Raw genomic sequence first — 25,980 nt, 5'->3', positions numbered from 1 at the left:
TGTGGTTCACGGCAGAGTTGAGGGTGCTGAAGAGGGTTAAGAGATGTCTAGAGCGCTGCTGGAGGAAAACAAAGACCGAATCCAACCAAACACAGGTTAGAGCCGCTATCAAGGCCTACCTTGTGGCAATAAGAGCGGCAAAGCGCCTCTCCTTCTCCGCCCTTATCGCATCCGCAGAATGCTGCCCAGCAGCTCTGTTTAGAATCACTAGGTCCCTCCTTGGTAAGGGGGATGTGGGGGTTCATTTGCAGGGCCGTGCAGAGGAATTTTCAGAGCATCTGCAGGACAAAGTCGCTCGGATTCGTTCCAAGTTAGACTCCGAGCATGGGGCAGGGTCTGCGGAGATACCGGGGGACTCTTCTTACCCAGTTATCTGGGAACAGTTTGATCCTGTTGCTCCTGAGGAAGAGGATAGGATCCTGGGGACTGTGAAGGCCACCACTTGCCATCTTGACCCATGCCCCTCCTGGCTGGTGAAAGCAGCTCAGGAGGTGACATGTGGTTGGATCCAGGCGATGGTTACTACATCCTTGCAGGAGGGAGTGTTTCCAGCTGCTTTTAAGGAGGCATTGGTGCGCCCCCTCCAAGAAACCCTCCCTGGATCCTACTGTGCTGGACAATTTTCATCCAGTCTCCCACCTCCCCTTTTTGGAGAAGGTAGTTGAGAAAGTGGTGGCATCACAGCTCCAAGGGGTTCTGGAGGAAACGGATTATCTGGATCCCTTCCAGTCAGGTTTCAGCCCAGGATATGGAACGGAAATGGCATTGGTTGCACTTATGGATGACCTCTGGCGGGTGCGGGATGGTAGAAGTGCGACCATCCTTGCTCTCCTTGATCCCTCAGCGGCCGTCGACCACGGTATCCTGTTGGGACGGCTCAGGGAATTGGGGGTGGGCAGCACGGTCTTGTGCTGGTTCGCCTCCTTTCTCCAGGGCCGATCCCAATCGGTGGTGATAGGGAGCAAGAGGTCCCATCCTCGGCCCCTCCTTTGTGGGGTGCCGCAGGGTTCGGTTTTCTCTCCGCTCCTTTTCAACATCTACATGAAACCACTGGACGAGATCATCTGTCATCATGGGATGAGGTATCATCAGTATGCTGCATCTCCATCCCTGGTGAAGTAAGTGATGCCTGGCCACCCTTTCACGGTGTCTGGAGGCTGTAAGGGTCTGGATGGGGAACAACAGGCTTCGGCTGAACCCTGGTAAGACGGAGTGGCTGTGGGTTAATGGCTCCTCTGTATCCGGGATTTTGTCATCCTTGGTGCTGGATGGGGTGGCACTGCCCCAGACAGACCCAGTGTGTAATCTGGGGGTCCTCCTAGACTCACAACTCCTGCTTGAAGAGCAGGTGGGAACCGTGGCAAGGAGGGCCTTTGCACAACTTCAGGTTGTGCATCAGTTATGCCCTTTCCTGGATTGGGATGCCCTTCGAACAGTCACTCACGCCCTTGTTATCTCCCAGATAGACTACTGGAATGCGCTCTACATGGGGCTACCCTTGAAGAGTATCCGGAAGCTACAGCTGGTCCAGAATGCAGCCACACGGGCTATTATTGGAGCCCCAAGGAGGGCCCATGTAATGCCTCTGCTCCACGAGCTGCATTGGGTGCCAGTTTGCTTCTGGGTCCAATTCAAGGTGTTGGTTATCACCTTTAAAGCCCTACATGGCAGGTTATCTAAGGGACCGCCTCTCCCCTATGACTTCAACCCGTCTCACCCGATCACACAGAGAGGGGATGCTTCGGACCCCCCTCGGTGAAAGAACTTCGACTGGCGGGGTCCAGAAGGCGGGCCTTCTTTGCAGTAGCCCCTGCTTTTTGGAAGATTCTGCCCCCAGAGGTGTGATTGGCCCCCACACTCCTGGCCTTCCGTAAGGCTTTGAAGACCTGGTTCTGCCACCTGGCCTGGGGTGGGGTGGGAATACCTCAAGCATGGGGATGGCTAGCTCCATAGAGGCCTTCTGCCTTCAGCCTCAGATTTTTCATCCTCTTGGACTCTCCTTCTCCTTTTTAGTAATGTTTTTAATTAAGGTTTTATGTATTTATATATTTTATGTTTTTAATGTTTGTTGTGAATCGCCCAGAGTTCCCCCATTGGGGGGAGATGGGCGGTTGAAAAATTTATTAAATAAATAAATAAATAAATTTCTTTACAGGATTGGCTATTGGCATTTATTGCTTAAATTAAAAATACCCCATGCCATAACTATCCTGACTGACTTCACAACAGCTCTGGTATCTTGTGTGGATTTTGATAACCATCATGAGCACCAGAATTATATTTCAAGGGCAGATATAATTAGTATGGTGAAGTAAACTGTAAGGCAAAATATAACTTAATAATGTTTAAACAATAACTTATTGGAAGAGTCTTTGCATCTACTGATTTTAAAATTGCCTTTGAGCAGGTTTCTTTCCACATCTTTTGACAGTTCAAGTAATTATCGTTACATCGATTTCTCTGTCTTCTCCCTGTTGAGCAGGGAAAATATGCTGAAGCAGAAGACTGATATCAAAAAAGCACAATAAATGTAATAAATAAAGAAGTCTATAGATGTCACTACCAGCGCCATTATTTTAGCTACAGAATGCTATCTTTGTACTGGGTTTGCTGTAGTGGTTAAGGCACAAGGCTAGAAACTGGGAGACCCTGAATTCTAGTCCCATCTTGGACACAAAGCCATCTGGGTGACCTTGGGCCAGTCCCTCTCTCTCAGCCTGAGGAAGGAGGCAATGGAAAGCCACTTCTGAAATCTTGCCAAGAAAACTGCAGGGGCCTGTCCAGGCAGTTGGCAGGAGTCAACACTGACTCGAAGGCACCAAAAAAAAAAAAAAAACCCTGGGTGTACGTAGTTAACTGAAGATGTTGAAAGTTGGAAGCACACACATTTCTGTATTAAAACTAAAATGAGCAAGGCTAGCTGTATATTATCTAATAAACTTAATAAGTTTGTTAAAAGTTCTTTTGGCTTAGCAAATAATGTTGTAGATGTTTTTCCCCAGAATGTTATCAACTTCTCTTACCAGCAAACAGTTAATTCAATTTATTTTATGTCCAGTTCCTCTTCATGGGCTGACTGACCTTTAAACTTTCATGAAAGTAGTACAAGCTATTTGCTCTCTTGAAGAATGTCAGAAGCTAAGGACAAATTCTGCAGAACAGCAGGAAAGATGCAAGATGTTTCCTAGCTGAGGGCCTGATCAAAAGGCAGGCAGAAAAGCCTTTATCATATGGGGCCTATATTTGTAGTAGGCATCACATGGATGAATTGACCATACAGTAGTCTGATCTGCAAGCCAGAAGGATACTTTCCATGTTGATAGGGAGGAGAGATCTAGCACATGGCCCCTCTCTGTGGGGTCCCTCAGGGCTCAATGCTCTTCCCACTCCTATGTATCATCTACATGAACCTACTGGGTGAGGTTGTCTGGCAGCATGGGGTGAGGTATCATCTTCATCCCAGGCCAACCAAGTAATGCCATGGAGGTTCTGCCTTGGTGTCTGAAAGTTGTGGGGGTCTGGATGGAGAAGAACAGCCTTTAGCTCAACTGTGGCAAGTCAGAGTGGCTATGTGTTTTAGATCTCCCTAGGTCAGTGTTTTTTCATCATTGGTTCTTGTACTATCCCAAACAAAAGAATTGCACTACTTAGGGGTTCTCCTGAACTCATGGCTCCTGTTCAAAGAGCAGGTAGCACCTGTTGCCAGAAGGCCTTTTGCGCGACTCCATTTTGTGCACCAATTGTGCCCCTTTCTGGACCAGGAGTTATGGTCACTCATGCCATAGTCACCTCCTGAGTGGATTACTGCAATGCACTCTACACAAGGCTGCCCTTGAAGCCCATCTGGCAGCTGAAGCTGGTCTAGAATGCAGCAGCACAGGCAGTTATGGGCACACCTCAGTACACCCATGTTACATCCCTGCTCTGTGAGCGACACCATGTGCTTATGGGTTGAATTCAAGGTGGTGGTGTCAAGCCCTTCATGGCACGGGGCTGGGTTATTTGTGGGACTGCCTCTCTCTGAATATTTCTATCCTTCCTACTAGAACGGGCATTAAAGAATGCCATCTTATGGGAACCTAAAAGCATGCCTTTTTTGTCACAGTGCCTGCCCCCTGGAACACCATACAACACCGCCTCCCCCCAAGATTAGATTGGCCCCAATCCTGCCAGCTCTTTGTAAAGCATTGAAGACCTGGATGTGCTCCAGAGGCTGGGGGTTTAGATGGACCTTGGGGAGTTTTTTGTTGATTGTTTTGTCTGGGTTTACCCTCCCACCACGCCACAAGCATTGTAGGTTTCTACCCTTCATTTATATTGCTTTTTGTTGTTTTAATATGTTGTTAGTTGCCCAGAATCACATTTGCAAGATGGGTGGCAATATAAATCAATCAATCAATCAATCAAATCAATCAGTATTATTTATTTATAGAAATTGAGTACATGGGGAGCAGAAATGTATAAGCAAGTATACGTATACATACACTCTTGGTTCCAAAATACTATTATCATTTTAGATGCTGCTTCTAACAGCAAGAAATTACTGTATCTGGAAGCGTTTTTTCCTCCTCTGTTCTCCCCCCTTTCACAATATAAACAGTAGATGCAACAAAGATGCTTATGGCATCTTAAAGATTAATAGATTTATTATCAAATAAGCTTTCATGGATCCATGGAAGTTTATTGGATGAAAATAAAATGTTAATTTTAACAGCTAAAGGACCCTGTTGTATTTGTTACCCCTGGAAAATGCAAAAAGATCTTGCCCTGAAGGGGGATATCAAAGGGAATTAGGCAGGATCGTATTGTCTGTACAGTGCTAACCTATGTGAAAAGCTAGAGATATGGGGCTATCTTACAAAAGCAACTCATATCAAAAGAAATTATCATTCTCCATGATTGGCTAAAAGCTTCAGAGTGTACACGTTGTATACAAAAAGCTCAGTGGATAACTTTCAACACACACTGTAAATGTCCAGCATTAGAGTAGTTGGCAAGACAACCTAGGGGTCATCTGCGATGTCACCTTTTGTTGTTGTTCTACATCTTCTCCTCTCCAGGGTCTATTTAGACACGTCTCTCCTTATTTTATCTATGTGTGCACAGAAAAAATCAAGTATTTTATATCTGGGATGGAACAAACTGTATCAGCAAAAAGCTCTTATTGTTTTAGCAGAACCTCTTGATATACAGACCGTCCATTTCTGGCAATGTTTGTGTTTCCTTCTGAAATGTTTGAACTTGGGTGAAATGTGAAAGACATCTTCAAAAGGACTGAAATCTTATTTATCTTTGGTTTCTGCTTTTTTGGTAGGCTGATGTCATTTTTTTTACTAGTGCTTTAGGAAACTAACAACCAAAAAGGCACCTTCTCAAGCTTTGCAGCAGCAACAGTTTCTCTCTTTTTCTAACTTAATATGTCAAATTCATGAGAGAAAGTGTGGGTCCTGAATTCTAAGCATCAGAGGAGTCCTCTTCAACTGTTCTAATAAATATATGAACGCTAACTTGGTCATGTGCCCTGTGTCTTTACAACCCAGTCTTTCTTTTCCGTGCCCTCTTTGGATTCAGCATGATGATCTGAAAAGGAACTGCATGCATTTTTGTTCACATGGGAGTACAACACCTTGTATGTTCATGGGTCCTGATAAAGCAGGGTCTACAGTCCCATGGAGTGATGTATTGTCTGAAGCAATAAATATTCTACTGAGCAAACACTGACTCTTGATACTTTTTCACTAGAGATAGGGAAATCAAGGGGAGGAAGATGTGGGATAGGAAGGTAGAAGAGGTGGGGCAGGGATCATACGATGCATCCTAGGGCTGGAGTGTCAGTGCAGTCTACATATATTTATGGTGTGTGTGTATGTGTGTGTGTGTGTGTATGATGAGCAGAGGGCATTTACTTGTGACAACTAGAATATTATTGACATTTTTTCTATATCTGAGGCAGAATTAGGCACCTCCGTATCACTGCTGCCTCTATCTCATAAACTTTTCCCTAAACCTTAGAGCTGCTCATAATTATCTCAACCATTGCAGGAACAGCCACACCTGCATTCCCTCCAGCTGACAAGTAAAAGTGCAGAAATCTGCCTCCATCCAATGCCCTGCCCACTTCTATTCCCACCTCATTAGGCCAGGTTAGCCATGGTGAACATTGAGAGATCTCAGGATTGGTAAGACAAAAATACAGCATGCCATGTTTTTCTTGTAAACTATGATTTATTGTTTTTTATCTCTCAACAAGAGTAGAAACTAAGCAAGGAGAATACAGCTAATGCATGCAAACCAACCATTTTCCCCAACCTGTGATGTCTGTCTTCAAAGAAGGTTGCAGGAAATTACTTTATGGTTGACTTGCTTTACCAGTCAGACATTAACTGCCTCTCTGCTGACAATCCTACTAATTCTGCCAATGTGGCTATCCTAAAATATAGTGGCAACTACTGAGTTAATCAAGGGCTTCAGTTAAACTTAGCAGGCAATCTCTCAGGGTTAGCAAAATTGGGTCTTCTTTCTGATGTCTTTGTTTCCTCTTCTCCCTCTGGGCAACTGTGCTGTATTGTCCTCCTTGCATGGCAACCCCCATGCTGATTGATCTTAGGTGGTCCTGAGTCATCCTGGAACTTGCATCTCTTCAGCAGCCCAGAACTGCTTAATTCCATCTTTGCTTTCTAGCTATTTTTCTTCTTCCCCTCTCCCTTCCTCCAGCTTCCACACCTTCCTGCTAGCTTCTCAGCCCATTTCCTCCTCCCCCTTCCATGAGAGGCTCTCTGTAGGTGAAACCTCTTCTTCTCTCAGCTATTTCCCAGAAGCAGGTTATGGACCATCAGTAGAGTTTGCATGTCTGGATGCTATGCAACAGGATGGCGGGGCGTGTTTGTTTATTTTTCAAATTTAGATACCACCCATCTCCTCTCCATTCTGCCACAGCGAGAGAATGGGAAAGATAGCAGCCTGGCTGCCCAAAGGCCTGGAGCCTACTACAAAGGCACAATGGTATTAAGAAGGATTGCAGCCAAGGGGAGTTGGAAGAGCCATGGAGCCAGGAGGAAATCAGGGAGAGGGAAATCTAATGGGAAAGCTGTCTGCTCAAAAGCTCAAGCATCTCAAATGACACATCAGCTGAGCTAGAAGAGAAATTCCTGAGCACACAAAGACAATGCCAGTGTGAAAGCCAATGAATATATCACAAAGCCCTATTTCAGTGTTTCTCAACCTTGGCGACTTTAAGATGTGTGGACTTCATGCTGGCTGGGGAATTCTGGGAGTTGAAGTCCACACATCTTAAAGTTGCCAAGGTTGAGAAACACTGCCCTATGTGAATGAAATGCTTATCTAGAGCATTTTAAAATTGTCTCATCAAGTGATATACGCCTGTCAGTACCCTTATTTTCAGACTAACAAAAATGGTAAATGTTACCACCTGCTCTGGATTATAGAAAATTGCTAAGATTTAATTAATTGCAGTTTTGCTTGCTATGAGCAGAGAAGGGTATTATCAATGCATGTATTTCCTCATGTAACTTTGTGATAAAAAAGTAACAGAACTGAGCAATCGAAATCTGAATTGATCTACAATTGCATTATAGACCATACTCTAATGCAATTGTAGGTCAATTCAGATTTCGATTTGCTACAGAGGTGATGCTAAAACTGGCATTTCCTTATATGTTTCCATGGTTTTCTCTGATTAAAATAGTTTGGACACAGAAATTCTCCTGAGAGTTTTTTTTTCTTCCAATTTTTACTCAAGTTGATGTAAGAAAGCTTGCTTTAGAAATTCTCTTTCCTCTAGATATTTTTTCTTTTTAAATCATCCATCCAACTTTGGCAGAGAATTTGTGGTCAGCTGTGCTTTAAAACAACTCCATGTTGAAATGTCTACTCTCCATTTATTTATTTATTGTAATGGCTGTCTTTATTTTTTTCTTCCCACTAAGAATGCTTTAAAACAGTATCTATTTTTAAAATTATTCAAAAATGAAATATGCTTCTATCTTTTTAAAAAAATTAAAAAGACTGAAATCTTACAATGTGAACTTATAAATATATGCCAGACTTGCAGATCTGAAAATTGCCCTAGCTTTTGAGACTTTCTATGTGCCAACTTCAACCCTGGGCTTTTCAAACACTCAGCAGGGAAAATTAGATTCAGTCTGGCAGTGTGTAATCAGTGAGTCTGTATAGCCTATGAAAAGGGCATATGGACTTAAATATCTAGATCAAATAAAGAAAAGACATGTAGCCATCTATGCTGCAAATTCCAATAAATAGTGGCAATAGACACTGTGGGGCTACTGTATATGTTAGCTGGAAATGGAGACAGCTGTGAAAAATAAACACTGCTTCACATTGGTTTAAGAGTAAAGTACCTCTCCATTCATCAGACTCTATAATGAAAGACTATTATTTTTCATAAATGAAAATGGCAAAAAAAAAAAAGTCTGATATCTAGGTACACCAGTTTAATTGCACTTGTCTTGCTTGTAAAAAGAATTTGGTTGATATTCTTGTCACGATGGCTTAGAAGCTTATTCCGGAGTTCATTCAGAAGAGGTAATGACTGGGAAAATGACAAAGAAAACTGTTACTGACCATTAGTGAGCAATCACTCTGTCATATTGCCAAGATAATTTAGACAAATGGGGGATGGAGGTAGCTGTCTCTCTGGGAAACAAGATGCTGATATTTCAGACACTAGCAGCTTTTTAAAAATGTTGACTGTATTTGTATCTATCTTGACTTGATCTAGATCCACAAACAGACATACACTCACACACCCACCAGAAATTCTAATAATGCATCGTAACTCTGATTCACATAGCAGAGTTACAGACTTGCTTCTGGAAAAGCACACACATGTGGAATGGTTCCAATCTACCAGCAATTTCTACCCATCCCGTCACACCACACTTTCCCTAGGGAGTTAAGATGCACAAGTGGGATTATATCAAGTATCTTGATAATACACAGACATCTATTAATCCCTTCCTTAAGCATTCACATACAAGGACAATTCTAACTTGGATGTGAGAGTCATTGGCTGTATCATTTATCACATCATTGATCACCAGGAGTGACTCAGCTGATCCAGCTGGCTAGGTAGATGTCATATTCCTCTCTATGACTCCACAGACATCCCTCCTGAATCTGTGTGCTCATAGGAGGAGAACAATAATCCTAGACAGAAAGGGTGTACTGTTCTTTGGTCAAGGGTGCAATCTTTCTACCACCTTCCAGTAGAAATTTCTGGTCCTCATAACAACTTCTGTGTTATAAGGAATTACCCAGCCTTATTTATAGTGATTTAATTAAGGTGGAGTCTTTGGGGGTAATTTGAAACACTTCTGCCCAAATTTCTTTCCAGCTGAACTATGCTGTCATTTATGAGATAAGCTGTCAACTGGTTCACCCAATGCTATCTCTTATTGTTTATGTCCACATTCTCATCCCTCTTTCCACACAACCTCTCACACTAATTGTGTGGAAGGACTTTTACATCCTGCTGCATGTGCAAATGCGCCTTCCCTGCAGATGTCCACACCATACATGCAGGGCTATTGTAGGGCTGGGGGCCATTCCAGCCTATTTGTTTAGTTTTAGGAGGCTGCCCAACTTTGAAAGGGGGCACAGTGCAGAAGGGAGAATGAAGATTAAATTAAAATTACTATTACTTTTGAATAGTTTATAATTAGCTGAAACACACAAAAATAGTTATACTGATGCCCATTAATTCCCAGGTTTAAAATGAAATAACACTGAACAAGAAAGCAACAAAAAAGACCCCATCCTTTCATATCCACCCTATTACCTACTTTCAATAAGAAGTTAAATGTCCTTTGACCTGAACTTCACTCCTGGTGACTTTATGGATTCATCTATGTCATTTTCTTGGAAACAGTATGCATACCTGGAGATATGAGTTTCATATTCTAAAACAGAAGCAGGACAAAGTAGAGAGAAACAGCAAGTGTACAGTGTAGGGACTGCCTCTGAACCTCTGACAAGCTACATTCAACCTATGGGCTACAGAAGATGCAAGCATGCCCTCTTGAATGTACTATATATTGGAGCAACTCAACACAGCTCTACTTGCTAATTCAGTTTGCTAGTAAATACAGTGCAAATGCTCTAATTCAAGAGAAAGAGAGAGAGAGCCCTCTACAAACAACCCCCTGCTCATGCATAGGACTAAAGGGGGGGGGGTAGGACATGGCTGCAGATGGCTATCCTCATAAAGAATTGCTGACAGTCCATAAGCATCGTTGGCTGGATTCATGCACACAGGATCTGTAACTGGGGGTTCATCTGATCCCATGCAAGTCAGATTCCTAAGTTCTCGAGGAATTTGTTTTTGAGTTGTAAGCACAATGGTGATACTGCCAGAAATGGATCCTTCACCAACATGCCACCCAAACAATATTAAAAACAAACTGAGGAATTTCTCAAGTGAGATATATAATAATATAGGAATGCACAAAAGCCAACTAGCTTTTTTCCCCCTTAGACTATTTTGCACATTCTAAGTTATATTTACAGCCAGTTTGGTGTAGTGGTAAAGGCCCCAGGCTAGAAACCAGGAGACTGTGAGTTCTAGTCCCATCTTGGGCACAAAGCCAGCTGGATGATCTTGGGCCAGTCACTCTCTCTCAGCCATAGGAAGCAGGCAATGGCAAAGCACTTCTGAAATCTTGCCAAGAAAACTGCAGGGACTAGTCCAGGCAGTCACCAGGAGTCAACACTGACTCGAAGGCTCACATACAAGTTGCATTTAGAATTCTCACCTTCCTGAATCATTGTAGCTGTATCCTGAGATTTTAAGTAGTGTTCCTGCTGGTCTCAGCTGTATTTTTCCAAAAGGGATTTTTCCCTGTGTGTCTGCCCCTCCATCTCCTAAAATTTCGCAGAAAAAGAACAGCTCTGAGCATCGATAATAACAATATGAACTATCCTTTCTAACCATATAGTTCTAAGAGGTGTTTTTCCAGCCCATTTTCCTCATTATTATGATCTGCAAAGAGATAAAATGATTGCCATAGAAACAGATGAATATTGTCAATCACATCTGTAATTCTGTGGCCCCCCAAAAATCTTGCTTTCATAGGAAAAGTTTGCAATCACATTGATAAATTATCTAAAAGTTGAAGACCCATTATAGTAAAGGTCAACTTCTAACATCAGTATGGACATGGGCATGTTGCTTTTTGGCAATAATATCAAAGTGGGTTGTCATTTCCTTTTTCCAGGATCTTTTATTAACTTCCTAATCCACTCCACAGCCCTGGGATGTCCTAGTGGTCTCCCAGGTCTAAACCTCCTTAGTTTTGGGGAAAATCAGCTAAAGTCTGCTAGGTGCTGTCTCCTGTTGTAGAATCAGCTACTGTGTTTTAAAAATTAAAAGTTGTGCTTACTTTATGGTAGGATGGACAATTTTTGGGTAGCTGGAGGCCATGTGTAATGTTTTGGGGAGAATGAGAGCCACGGTAGACAGGAGTATAATGCAAACTGAATGGACAGGATTTTCTGGATTATCTTTGGAGGGAGCTGGAGTTTTTCCTGTTGATTTTTAAAGTATGATAAGCTAAGGCTATTTCAGTGCTTACACTGTTTTTAATGTGTTTACTACTTTTGAAAATCATAGAAAACGATGCTGCTGATTTGGAGCAATTATAGTGGGGCTGCAGAAAAGGAATGTTAAGTGGTCTTGTCCATCTGGTAATAGTCTTTAAAAATGATGGTTCTTATAACCTCAGAAAGTAATTATGTACAGGAGTCACAGCATGTTTATTAGTGGGTTAGATTCAACTGGAAAAACCTCAAGGCTTGGTAAAATCAACAAACATGAATCACCAAAACCTGCTTAAAGGGCATGGAATATTTGCTGCTTAAAATCTCAGCTGAGACTTTAAGGATCAGGAATAACAACTGGCCAACTTCATTAATTTTGAAGAGGAATTCTAACCTTTGCTCCTTTTCTCCCAATATAGCATACGGGGGTTATTTTTTAGTGCTTGGGTTTCTGTGTAAAATGCTAGAGGCTAGTTATGACTCTGCATTTGCCCACATCTTGCCAAGGTTGAGAAACACTGGGCTAGAGGACATTAATTAATTAAATCAATTTATATAGCTTTCTATATAGCATTACTGGAAAGTTGAAAGAAAGTTAGTTGTAAAAAAATGCAAAAAAAAAAAAAGTTAGTGGAGGGTAACACAAAAATTATTTAGCTGTCACCGCTTTCTGATTGTGCCTGATGCGTTGAGTTTATAGTAAGTGCTTTTTGCAAAATAATGAAAAAATGATTTGAAGATCAATTATTTTTATCAGAACAGCATGCAGAGGTTCTCATTGTTTGACAGTGTAGACTGGCAGACTTATCTTTATCCAATGCACTTCAGCAATGGGCAACCCTGCCTAGTGTTTTAATGTTCTCGTATGCCAGGAAGCAACATTTTCAGAAGACTCACAACACCCAAATGGCAGATCCCAGACCTCCCACGGGAAAGGAAGCTCCCACTTTATTTCCTTACCATGAGCAGGAGTGAAACAATATAAAGATATTGTGGGAAATCAACATGGTGGCATGGTGTTGGTCTAGGGCAGATATCAACAAAGGAAATTGGTTAGCACCTAAGGATATCACTGCCTGTCACCAGCTCATTTGTAGTATGGATTACAATGCATGTTGCATCTGCACCTGTGAACCTGACAAGCACTTGAGTGGGAATGAGCTCAATTTTCTGACAAGCCTCTCCTATTCTAGGCAGCTGTTTTCCTTGACCTGGGGTGCTCCATGGGAAGCATCAGACATTGCCACCATAGATACATCTTCCACCTGTCATGGACAGCATCTGTCAGGATGCTCCACTAGAAAAAACTAAACATATTTATAGGTTGTAATGTAAGCAGCCTCATTACAACCCACCACATTATAATGTGTTACCATCATTTGCATTGTGTTTGTGTGGAGAGGAGAACAAAGAGAGGATTAGTCACTGAAATGGTACACTTTCACTGAAAATACCTGTAATTAGCAGCCAGCTATTTAATGATTTCCAGCTAACAATTCCAATTCCAAAGGCTCCTCAGTGAAGAAGTATTTTGTTCTGCTCCAACCTTCTTGCACATTTTTTAATACTTAACTGTAGCACTGTCCTAAAATAAAGAATGCAAACTTGCTGCTTTACTCTCTTTGTATAATTTATAGTTCTCCCCTTAGGAAAGGAGCAGGAGGTTGTGACAGATCGGAGTGTTGCTTGTTAATTCTCCAAAGATTCATCAGTGAGAGAGAAACAGCCCAATTGCATAGTTTGGTTCTTGTTCTTTTTTTGCTTGCCATTAGTGTTAAAATCTTATGCCCAAAAAGGTTTTGCCCACTCAACGTTTTGCCTGTAATCGATTGGTACAATATCCTTGTTGTAATTATGATGTGGGTATATACATTTGCAGTGGCAACTGTCAACCATTCATCAGTAACCCTAACCCTAATCCATTTGGCAGGGGAAAATGTGGATGTGATCACTGGTGGGCAAAAACATTTTGCAAATAAAAAAGGAACAAGAGCCCATATCGCAAAAGCAGATTCAACCTTATTCCTGATGTAAAGCTTTTTTTAAAATTTATGGAAGTATTTTTTTAAAAAAACCTCCAGTTAAGCCTATTACTGTGCTTATATTACAGCAGGGTTTCTCAACCTTGGGAACTGTAAGGTGTGGACTTTAACTCCCAGAATTCCCCAGCCAGCCTGGCTGCATTTCCTGCCTCAAAATAATAGGACAATGTGCTGCCAGCATTTGGCAGAAGGTTGCAGGAGGCACTAATACACCATTGAAAGATAATGTGGGACTAGATGAGACTTTGGAGGGTAATGTGGGCCTTTAAGATGTGTGGACTTCAACTCCAGAATTCCCCAGCGAACAGAGTGAAGTCCATACATCTTAAAGTTGCCAAGTTTGAAAAACACTAGAGTCTCAGGCTGCATCTCCTGCATGAAGGTGTCCAACTGTCTTGTCTCAGATAAAAGTTTCTGATATACAGTTAATGCTACAAAGGATAGCATGGGCTTCCTGTGTGAACTTCATTTAATGGCATGAACTTCATTGATGCTTGGAAGAAAATCATTTTTAAGGAATGACTACCTGTCCTTTAATAGTCCTAGCTACTAGAGAGAAAGCAAGATGCCTCCACGGCCTCAATAGTGCTTGCCTCATTTTACTTAATGGTAGGAGTGGGGTAATTTGTCTTTCCTTCACCAGCTTACTGCTTTTCCTATTTGTTGTACAGCAAGGGAACTCCCTTCAATTAGGGCTGCCACAGAAATACAATTGCATGGAATTCCTCATTCCCTATGGCTCCTGTACGAAGTATTAAATGCAATTTAATGTTGATTAAATAAGTTCTATTTTTTAAAAAGTAATACTTATTCTCCCCAGTCCCATAGCACACAACCTCTATATTGTCATTGTGACATTTCTTTTAAATAGATATATTTAATAGCATGACTCAATTCCATCAATAAAGAAAGAGCAAATAATTCTTGTGGGCCTTTCATACTTCTCTTGAGCTTTTCTGTCCATTATCTTTGATAAATGATGGCCAGAGACTTATTTGATTAATTTATTTTCCCATTTTTCATACTGTGGTAAAGTTCATCAAGGTCAAACATTTTCCTTATCTGTTTCACTAGCATCTATATATTTTCTGTAAATCTTTCTCATTTGATCTCTCTTTGTGGTTTCAACCTGTTGCTATATTCTCATATGCAAGGTGAATCTTTTGGTTATAATTATCTAAGCCAGAATGGGGAAAGAAATCACTGTATGGAAATAACATTATCAATCAGCCTAGCCTTCCCCAATCTGGCACCTACTAGATGTGTTGTGACTGTAACCTGTAAATTTTAGGCCAGTGTGCACTGTCAACATTTTTGAAAGGTACCAGCTTGAGGAGCTTTAATCAAATGGTTGACAATTATGGTTGGGTTGGGTTAGCACAATACACTAGACTAAAATATGGCTGACTAGTTTGGTTTCAATATGGCATATAAATACAGCTCCAAATTATAAGACCAAAGCAGGCTTAACATGGGTAAGAGGCAACCCCTTCTCCTCCCAAAGAGGATCCCTCCTCAAATCCATGATACAGACCCACCAACTTTGTATCAACTTTTCCTACCCCTCCAAAAAACATCAAGTAGCTACCAAAAGGTTGCCTATTCCTGGGCTACATCAAAATATTCTTGCTGTGATACCTGGGAAGAATTTGAGTTTTGTCCGAAAGGTTGCAGTTTTAAAGTGACCTAGCACAAGAAAGCTGATCTGTATCACTGCCGCTAAAAACACTATTCTAAACAGCTGAATACATGGGCCAAAAAATAAAATGGTTTATTTTTTCTCCCATTTGGTGAGATCATTTTGATCAAGAAACAGATTTCTCCTGTGATGATTTTTCCATCTGCCTATGACCGAAGCTAGTGTTCACTCTTCCAAAAACGATGCAAACATTTAACACCAATAACATGTTGCTTTTCTCTAGCTTTCCAGCTTTCCCATTATCACCCATCATCTGTGTTTTCAACTGTCACTCTGCAGTTTCTGATAACAGTGCTCTTTAGCCCTTTGCCTGCTAGCTGTGAAGAGATTAGGGTCCTTCTCTCCATCTAACACTGCTACCTCTACCATTTGTAAATCAGTGAAGCAAGAAATTAACAGACATACCAGAAATACTAGTCCAGGAATACCAATGAGGATAGCCCTGGTCTTTGTGATTTCTCATTTTAAGAGCCAACAGAGCTGTGTATTTCAAGCAGCAAATTTCCGCTTGTTATAATTCTAATTAGCCACATGTGCTTGAAACTTAAGACTCTATTTACCTATTTCAGTGCACTGAATTTTCACAGGTCACAAGGCTGCATGGAACAAGGAAGCTGCTTTTTAAAGAAAAAATTAAATAAGGGGATATCGCAAATTTGTGTATTACAAATTAATGTCTATTACATATTTTCCACCCATTAACCTTCTATGTTTCCATGCCTATAAATTATCATTCTGAAATTCTGCATGTGTTATTTTTAGAAATGTAATGGCAGCTTCTATTCATCTCTAGGCAAGAAATGCTGAGTTTGATACTAATGGCTGATTTTATATCACCCATATTATATGATGTGGTTTTCTCCAGTCATTGGGAGAAGCACAGAACACAGTGTAAGTGCTTATCCTTGAATGCCTAGGAGATTTATGGATGAGCCACTCCCCTTAACAATCATGATCTGCCACATGTGCAGAAATCCCATGTGGATTAACAAAATAATAGGTCTCTAAATGGCTGTTAGAGTACCAATTGTTCAACAGCAGTGTCATTCATCCTCATGTGACAACGCCCAGAGATTCCATTGGCCCTGAGGGACGTGAACCAATCAGCAGAAATAAATATTAACTTGAGTAGCTTTGGTTGAGAACGGGTTTGCATGTGGAAAATTCAATTTAATTTCTTCTCATTAATCCTTTCCAGTGCACAGTCATAGAGAAGTATATTAAATGTACATATTTCCAAATGCAGCTGCTGTGTGTGACACCGGCTTCTTCAGATACAAAGCAATTTGGGGAGTTTCTGAAAAATAAGGAGCAAGGTCTATTCCATACAGCGGCATCTGCTGCGGGGGGGGGGCAAAAAGTCAAGATGGGTGGTTGCATCTGTGCAAGGGAAGCCATGCCCCTTTGTAGATGTGTGTGACATTGAGATGCACATACAAAAAAGGACAAGGCTTTGATTGCACTGCCAAATACACCTTCTTGATCTTTTTGACACCTCACCCCCATGAATACTATTCTATATCAGTATTAATGTAATTAAATTACAGATGACTGATAATAGTTTATGCGCCCATTGTGCCAAATATCCAGCATTGGGTACTTCAAACAACTACAACGTTTTAATTCACCATTTAGGAGTCACTGATCTAGGATGTTTAACAAGCACAGATACAAGTGATGTAGTAGTTAAGGTGTTGGTCTAGGACCAGAGAAACTCAGATTGAAATCACCTCAACTATGGAAAATCTCTGGGTGATTTGAGACCAAACATTGTTTTTTCCATAAACTACTCACAGGGTAATTGTTTAAAAGAATTGAAAGAGTGCCATGCATGCCACTTTGAGCTCCTGGATTGAATAGATATCTTACAAATAAATACATCCAATGATTAAATTTTTAATTGAACTCATCTTAATTTCATCTCATGGACTAATGAGCAGTTTACATTCTATAAATATGTACAAGAATTGCCTTTGATCCCCTCCCCCATTTATTTATTAACAGATAGTAACTGCTTGGAATGGAGACTTCATGCACAATGGAAACACACTGAAAACAGGGCTGCCAGTGATTTTAGGAGTGACTGACACAGCCAATACATTATATCTCTCAGGAACATTGCATGGACAGAAACAGCTGCCCTTTCATCACAACCAGAGGCATTTTGCAACCCTAATTTCATGCGCATTGCTGCGGGAGGCAACCACTGACCGCCAGAAAACAGGAAGAAAGGAACATACAAGAAGACATTTTTAAGCCACCTTCTACTGGTATTTTTAAAAGAATAACAATAACTTAATGTCAAAATGGAACTGAATGGACCAGGTTATCAACACATGCAAAAGTGATTATAGCCTGCATCATGCTGATCTGATTTCCCTGTTAAAAAGTCTAAAGCTGGAATCCTCACCAGATGGAACAACTTAGGAGCTAGATCTGGAGGCCGGGTTCTTCACGGTGAATGATACTTGTTTTAGTAAACCAGCAAAGTGACCTTTCCATCTTCATAAATAAGTAATGTTTTACTTATTTATTACTGTGAAACTGAGAACTTCCCAGGGCTTACTTGTACCACACAATGTCTTGCCAGAGTGTGACCTGTTCCTATACTTATTATTGATGATGTTACATGGATACAGGAAGTTTCCTATCAAGTTACAGAAATATGTTTTAAAAGCCATTTCATCACTCTGAGAAAGGGGGACGGACATCACCTTTATGGAATTGCTAAACCTAATTCATTCTAAACCAATCTTCCCAAATCTGGTGTCTTCTAAATGTGTTGGACTACAATTCCCATCATACCCTGCCCAAACAGAAGATCCTTTAATAGCAAAAACTATCTTTAGAAATGTTGAATAAAACTGTTGTGTCCAATAGGGCTGCCATGTTTGGGCTGTAAAACTCCAGATAACCATTGGATAGCACCAGAGAGGCAAAGAAAAATCTAACTTTGTTGTTTTCTCCTGGTTGCCTTAGGTTTTACAGTCCAGCTGTGGTTTCTCTAGCTTCCAAAATATATCTCCACAGAATGCACTAAAGAAGGAATGGATTTGGTAGATGGCAGGTTTGTGGAATCTAATTAGTGTTTTCACTAGAAATCAAAGAGTCACTAACTAAAGCCAAATGCAATACGTAGTTAGAATTAAAGAAGTTGAGTGTAGGACTATGCTCTGAATGCCAGAACTGCACAAAACTCAGTCTTTCAGCCATCCCAAGTATTCTTCCTTTTCTTTCCATAGTATAATTTTCTGGTGTGTGGGGGGAGGAATAATTTTATTCCAGGTTTTGTAATACAATTAAGAGTCAGAAATATTTGTTGATCTTCAGTCCACTCAGAGATTATTCAGATATATTATTTGCCCACTCTGAAGATGGGACCATTCTGGACTTCTGGAGGAAGAAATGGCAGACTGAAGACAGAGCCGACGATCACGGCAAAGAATGAAGAGCAGGGGAGTAGACCGGCTCTTTGAAGCCCTCTGGACAAAGAGAGGATGGGAGATCGCTCACAAGTGCTCCGGATAGTTGCTCCTCACAAGGAGACTACAAGATAGTGGTCTCTGGTGGATTTTGAGCACTGGGACACGAGGGAATAGCCATCTTGCTCACACTGCAGTCAGTGCCTTTAAAAGGACACTAAGTTCACATACTTTGTTTTCTATCACTTTCGGAAATTGCTTATTAACTACTTTTTAGCTATTAGGAACCATATGGATCAACAAGTCTGAAAACACTGGATGAGTCTGTCTTCAATCCTTAATGAAAGAAAGTTTTAACTACAAGTTTCAGAACTAAAAAAAAAACCTGAAATAAACAGCAGAAAGCTAATTAAGACTTTAATTTTAGAAAGTTATAAACAGATAAAGGGGCCAGATAAATTTGAAATAAGATTTTGGAATTAATTATAAGAATTCTTCCAATGGGAAAGTCAACTTGTTTTGAACATAAGAGATAAACAATTTCAAAAATTGGACAGTAAAGGGAACTAAAAATTTTAATTAAAGGAGAATACATAAACCTAATTAACAGCTTCAGAATGATGCAAAATATTATAACACTGGAAATACTGAAGGATACGTTTGAAAAATGGAATCAGAAGATAATATCAACAATGTTAAGAGTGATGTTTGTTTCTATGGATAGACTGTGTCCAAAAGATGTTTTGGAAGAGATGACAGAAGAGGAACAACTTTTATTTGACAAGTTTTTATCTGACAAGACAGACAGAGTTGACACTGAAAGTGGATCTACAAATGGAAGGCTACAAGAATGACATGGAAAAAGATGTTTCATTGGACATACAAAAGACACTGGTTGATGCTTTAAAAATCAAAAGGGAATTACAAATAATAAACCAAGAGAGTGACCTGGATAACTCTTTTATATTGGATTTACAAAAGAGGTTTGTTAAAGCTTGGATGAATCTTGTGAGAATGGGTAAAAAAGAAATGAAATCAACTTCTATGACATTACTTGGACTAAAGATTGTTAGAAGTAAAAGGAAGAAATATAAAGTTTGATCAAGGTTAAAATAGATATGTTGTTATTTCTGGCAACCCTTAATGGACTTTTGCTGACACCATGTCAGGTACAGCCCAAGAACACAAGGCAGTCCAGTCCAGTCCAGTCCAGTCCAGTCCAGTCCAGTCCAGTCCCTTTATTAGCTTGCACCTAATAGACAGAATCTCGCCAGACTAAACCTATGCTAAAGCAACTAGTAGATATACCCTGTGAGACTCTAGGGAGGGGCTAGCCTCATCCTCTTCCTCTTCTCGCATTCTTACTATGGCTGAGAAAGCACTTGCTCCGGAATGTTCCCCCTCCCTCCTGATAACCTTGATCCTCCATTCCAGTATCTTCCTCGCTCAAGCCTTCCATTACACACCAGGACCGAAATGATGATGCTTTTTGGATTTGTTTATAGATAAGAGATGGGACCTGGAATGAAGATATCATTGGTTGTAAATTAAAAGGAGGTGAAAAGTTACTAAAATTGTTTATTCTTGTTGTGATGAAAGTTGGAAGTCACTTCTTTATATATTTCTTTTATTTTTCTTTACTATATTTGCACTTTTCTCTCTTTCCTCTTTTTTCTTTTTCTTTGCACTTTTATTCTTTCTTTCTACTATTCTTTCTTTCTTTAGTTTGCATTAATTTTTACTATTGCAATTATAATCCTTAATAAAATTATTTTTAAAAAATAAAGATGGGACCACTCTATTTAGGATGTTGCAATTTGGAGGCTAGCATTTTATTACTATTATAATTATTATCCTTTTGACAAATGAACGTCTTTCCAGCTACTTTCTTCAGATGCGAAGTTATGTTGCAATTCCTTTGTGTTTAGGAACTATTCTTTAGAACAGTTTATCTTGACAGAATATAAGTACAAGCTATGATCCCATCACCCATTTGGTCAATCATTATTTATCACTAAAATATAAGTGGTTTTTAGATTCCTTAGGAGACTAGCATACAATATATTAAAACAGGGAATCCAAGAAGACATATTATCTCATTCTCTTAATGCTTCCTGAATTAACTAGCAAATAGTTCTCTATGGCATAGTATGGCCAACATTCAATTTATTTCAGTCCTAATTCTTTCAGTCAGTTAAAAGATAGCATTATGCAGCAGAGTTCTGCACACTTTGAAAATGATTCAGAAGAATTATGCCTGACCCCAGACAGCTTCTTTTGAGATAAGCAAACCAATGCTTTCTTAACTAGCCCAATTTGTATATAAGTTTATGACATATTTTAGCATTACAAAAACAAACCATGGCTAAGTCTTGAGCTTGTCATCTCTCTTCTTTCTCATATCTTCAGATATAGGTTTGAGGATATAAGAAGATTTCATATTTTATATTAGATAGAAATACTAGCTTTAATCTTAACTACAACTTCGCTATGCTCATTTACTACAATCTAGAATTGTTGTAGCTAGTGTTCTCCCATGAACAAGGACCACTATGCTAAATATAAAAATCCAGATTTTTTTAGCTTTTTATATTATCTATTTATTAGATTTCTATCCTGCCTTTGGTTAGGAGCTTAAGGCACCATATGGTGTGGTTCTTCCTCCTCTTTAATTACCAATTATTCCTTGCAATAAAAGAGAATATATGTAGCTCAAGGTTGAACTGTGGAGTCCTGTTTGCTTGTAGACATTTCATTACCTGACTAGATAACATCATCAGTGCTGTTACCTAGTTGGTTAATGAAACACCTGCAATCATCTTTTTTGATAACCCCCCCCCCGATGCTCCTGCATATATATTTGGAAACAAAAGATAAGTATATTCAGGTATTAAATCTATCTATCTACCTGCCTGCCTATCTACCTAAAGCCGACATGCTGCAAAGCAAAACTGCCAACTTCCACCATCACCTTTATTTCTGAAAAGGCCTTTCTGCCTCCATGAACCCCACAGACTTGCTGGGTGGCTGTAGCAGTGCTATACTGTAATTTACAGGTGTGTCTGCCTGCTCAGAAAAAATGACAAAGGTAAGCCGATCACACAGATAGAAACCACAATGACATCATGGGTCAAGACATCATACTCAAACGAACCCAGTTATGTACTTTGCATCTCTCCTATCACGACCCAATGGCAGTCAGCACACGGTTCACATTGTTGGCATGAGAGGAAGAAACAAACAACCCACGTGACATCTCCGGGCAGCCCTGGGAGTGTGGGAGTTACCTCAGCCTTTCTCACCCTGTGGGTCACCCTCCGCTTGGCCATGCTGGCTTGGCGTTACGGAAACTGGCCTCTAAGCGCATCGGGAAAGGGAGTCAGAGATAGATGGGCGGCAGGGCCCCTCCAGAGCTTACAGGCCTGCGCATTCCGCCCCCGGGAGCGATTTCAGCATCATGGACTAGCCAACCCACGAAAGGAAAGGGGCCCCAGGCACCTGCTGAGTCGCTCTGAGGAAGAGCGAGGAAAGGGAGCGGAGGCCTTGCTTCTCCTCTGACTTCAGTTTCAGAGGCTGACAAAATAAACGAGCCTTGCCTGATTTCACCGAAGGCTTTCATGGCCGGCAGAGCCAAGCGCGGGGGAGGAGCCGGGCGGCTGCTGAATGCGAAACTCCCCTCCGTCTCTCTGCCTTAAGGGGCCGGGGGGAGGGCGCGGCTAGTCCGTTTTTCCCGGGGGCCGGGGCGCTGCTCCGTTGCCCGCCGGAATGAAGATTGGGAGCGAGGAGGGACGCCTGGAAATCTAAAGAAAGGCGGGGGGGGGCGGGGGGGAATAGGGTCCAAGCCTTCCTTCTATTGACCCCGGGCGAAACAGCCACCGTCTGCCCCAGACTACCCGGCCAGCCCGTACGGGCAGCCCCGTGGAAACCCTGCCGATCCCAAGGTCGTTAGGGATTCTCTGGCTCTGCAACACGCGTCAAGCGTCCGCTGGGTGGGCGGGCAAGGCCACGTGCAAAGGAGCGGACTTTGGCTGCCGGCCCTGGTCTTGGTCGCTCTGTCCTCGAGGGAGAAACGGCCCGCGGTTCTTGTCAGGTGAGTTTCCCTCCCGATTCCGGCGTAGGGATGGAGGGTGTTTGAAGGAGAGCGGGTCTAGGATGCCGCGCAGAGCCAGCGGAGGAAAAGGGCTGGCAAGAGCATGTGTGTCGAAGAGGGAAGCGTGCAAGAACGGCCACAGGTAACCTGTTGCTGACTGAACAAAACTTTTGGAAATCACAGCTTTTCATGCACGATTACGGGTGGGGAGGAAATCTTTATTTCTCGAGTTAGGCCTTCCGAGAAAGAAATCTGCAGGGCCGCACGTGCAGGGCACGTTCGCAGGGGAATGCCTTTTAAAGATGCTGTTCGGTTTTAGCGAGATTTGTGCAACAAGCTTCTTGTGCAGATTTGCTCAGAAAATCTTGCTGGGCTGAAGTTTGTTCCGCAGTAAAGTGACTGGGACATAAGTGTAACTTGCAAGCAGGTAGTAAATAAGGCGGTCGCTTCAGATTGAATCCCCCAACACACTTAACCCAGGACTAACTTGGAGAGTGTGAAAGAAAGAGAGATCAGTGGGATGCCAAGCAAATTTTTAATATCAACAGCAACTCTGATATTAAAGTTAGGAGGGATGCAAGTTTGGATCGAGTAGAATACTTTTTGAGGTGGGTTTCGTTATATACTCTGAATAGGCTGTAGCTTAAAAAAATACTGATTTTAATAGATCAATGATAAAAAAAACACTTATCTACTTTTTCCATTATATAGGTTACAGTATTATTTGAACTGGACACACAATACTGTCCAGCGATTGACTTGCTTTTGGAGTCTGTCATTCACCTTTCAAGAGAGTCTTAATTTCTCCAAATCATCAGCTATTGTATTTTGTAATCAGTGGCTACTTCCATGAGATTAATAGTTGTAATTTGAATGGGATTATTGTCTGACCAATCCTTTTATCTGCAAAATTTGTTCTGAACGTTTTTTTTGGGGGGGGGGGTGCGTTTTGCCATTACAATGTCTCCATATGGTTAAAAGTGAAGTGTACAACTGACAGCTACCATTATCTGAACTTCCTTTGTTTTATTAACGATAGTTGCTTTAAAATCATTGATCATGTCAATATTATCTAAAGTAATTGCAGTGCTCTAGTAAATATATTATGCAATGAAGTTGTTCAATTAACTCTGAAATGGCTTCTGTAAGACTAAAAAGCCAGATACACACAACATGTTAAGCCAAGATGTGATCTGCCTGTTTTTCACTTAGTGTTTTCAATTATTCTGGTCTGTAAACTGTAGCATAGTATGTTGTCGGAATCCAGCCAACTGTGTTTTAATTAATGGTTAACTATGTATGATGTATAAACCATTCATAATGTCATGCAGATTGGCTATATAAAATTATTTAATTTAGGGGCTTTCTCTACAGGCCCTTACTGTCTGAATCATTCATGCTGCCTTAATTTCTACCTTGAATATCAGTGACTAATAAAGCATTAAGTTCTTGAGTTACAGGTGACCCAGTTCTTTAGTCAGTAATGTTGTGCTGATATCACTTCAAACAAATGCACTTGAGAAAATGTTAGACCAAATAGATTTTTAATGACATTGTAAATATTCACTTGTAATAAAAAAAACACCAGAATGTGCTAAAACTTTTGAATTCAGCTTGCTCTTTACAAACACTAATCAGACATACAGTTAAAAATTATTCTTTATTTCTATTTTTTTTTAGTTGAGTACCATTTAGATGGAAAGGAACTGCATTCATTCATGAATTGCAAATGTCTTGCACTTGCACATGAATGTTCAATCCTTAAGTGTACATATGATCCATTTTATATTTTGCATGTTCTATTTATATCAAAACTCTTACCCAGCCCCATAAAGTTACTTGTTTGCAGTTTTTTCTAGCCAAGTAAGAGCCCCCCTCCTCTGCCCCATACACACATCTGGATTCTGGGCTTGGTTGATTTAAAAAAAATGGTCTGATGGAAGTAAGGTTTTTTTTTCCTTTCATAGGTAGTATCATGAAAGTAAAGTAAGCTGGTGGAGAAAGGATGAAAAGTTTTGTTCTTTTCCTAACAGGTTACTCACATCCCTGCATGAATTATTTGGTATCCGTGGCCAACTTTTCAGAAAATTTTATATGCATTGCATCAGTGTTCTTATTATAGCCATGTACCTAATGTAGGTATTGTTTTCTTCATATTGTAGATGGACTAGGAACAATCTGAAGTTAAGACAAACTAATTTGCCTAAGACCACTTAATGAGCTGAGTTGAACTGAAGATTGCTAAACTACTGTGTAGAACAATGCTATCTTCACACTATCATGGTGATTATCAAAATTTTAGTTATCTGTGGCAAAACTATTTATCCCTTTAGGACATATTTTTATAAAAAAAGACAATGAATATAGTATTTTTTCAACTATAATATGCCCAACTACCTACAACTACAATTAAAATTTTGGTCTTGCATTGATGTCAGAAAAAAACACTTGTGATAGTTGACATTGACGACATTGATTTTTGTAAACAATGGGGTAGAGGACTGAAATATTGGCTGGAACAGCCTTTCCAATGTTGATGCCCTCCAGATGTGTAAACCTTAATTCTCAATATTCTTAACATTAGCCAGGATGGCTTGGCTGATGTTGGGAACTGTAATCCACACATCTGTAGGGTGTTGAATCTGGGGAAAGCTAAGAAAGACCTTATGGCATTATGTTTTGCAGTAAACAAGCTTACAAAATACAGATTGGAATAAACCCTGAGTCAGTAAGCAGAAGCTCACATAATTTAGGCATGCAATGCAAGCAGATGATAGACCAGGAAACAACTTATGCTTGCAAAATTGAGGGAAATAGAAACAAAGAAAGATGAGAGGTGGATGGGATCAAACAGATCACTGTGATGTCCTGTGAAGAGCTATAATTATTACCAGGGACAGGACACAATAACAAGTACTTGTCCATACTGTTACCAGGGGTCAGACTTCATGGCAACCAGTTAACAAGGGATAGAATTCATTTTCATGATAATCCATCAATGGGCACCCCAGTTAGAAAAAGGAAGGCACAAGAATGAAAGAAAAAGACTATCAAGCAGAATGCAAATTTGTTTATGGTAGGGGCAGTGTTGGGCTTCAGGATTTATTGACCATGGTCTAGAGAACAGATTTCCTGATGTTTCACCAGCAACTG

General features: G+C 40.7%; 1 protein-coding gene and 1 long non-coding RNA gene across 2 annotated transcripts in view; one reads left to right on the top strand and one right to left on the bottom strand.

The window, feature by feature from the left end:
• Positions 1–7,304: 7,304 nt before the first annotated feature.
• LOC112541266 (uncharacterized) lies at positions 7,305–22,390 on the bottom strand. Its single transcript, XR_003085285.2, has 4 exons — positions 22,334–22,390; positions 10,791–10,899; positions 9,822–9,938; positions 7,305–8,569 (listed from the first exon to the last, which is right to left on the bottom strand). It is a non-coding gene; the product is annotated as an uncharacterized LOC112541266 (long non-coding RNA).
• A 192-nt stretch (positions 22,391–22,582) lies between these two features.
• Positions 22,583–25,980, top strand: part of MYO3A (myosin IIIA) — a 103,532-nt gene continuing 100,134 nt past the window's right edge. The window contains exons 1-2 of the mRNA XM_088150447.1: positions 22,583–22,827; positions 24,990–25,110. Coding sequence (XP_088006573.1) covers positions 25,108–25,110 — 3 coding nt within the window. The 5' untranslated portion in view covers positions 22,583–22,827; positions 24,990–25,107. The remainder of the gene's footprint in view (positions 22,828–24,989; positions 25,111–25,980) is intronic.

This window comes from Python bivittatus, unplaced genomic scaffold (assembly GCF_059951505.1).
Source record: "Python bivittatus isolate LINGU-HERP-01145 unplaced genomic scaffold, Pbiv_v1 ctg000610_np1212, whole genome shotgun sequence".
Lineage (NCBI taxonomy): Eukaryota > Metazoa > Chordata > Lepidosauria > Squamata > Pythonidae > Python > Python bivittatus.
The sequence above is the reverse complement of the archived record's forward strand: the minus strand, read 5'-3'. Positions and strand labels throughout refer to the sequence as shown.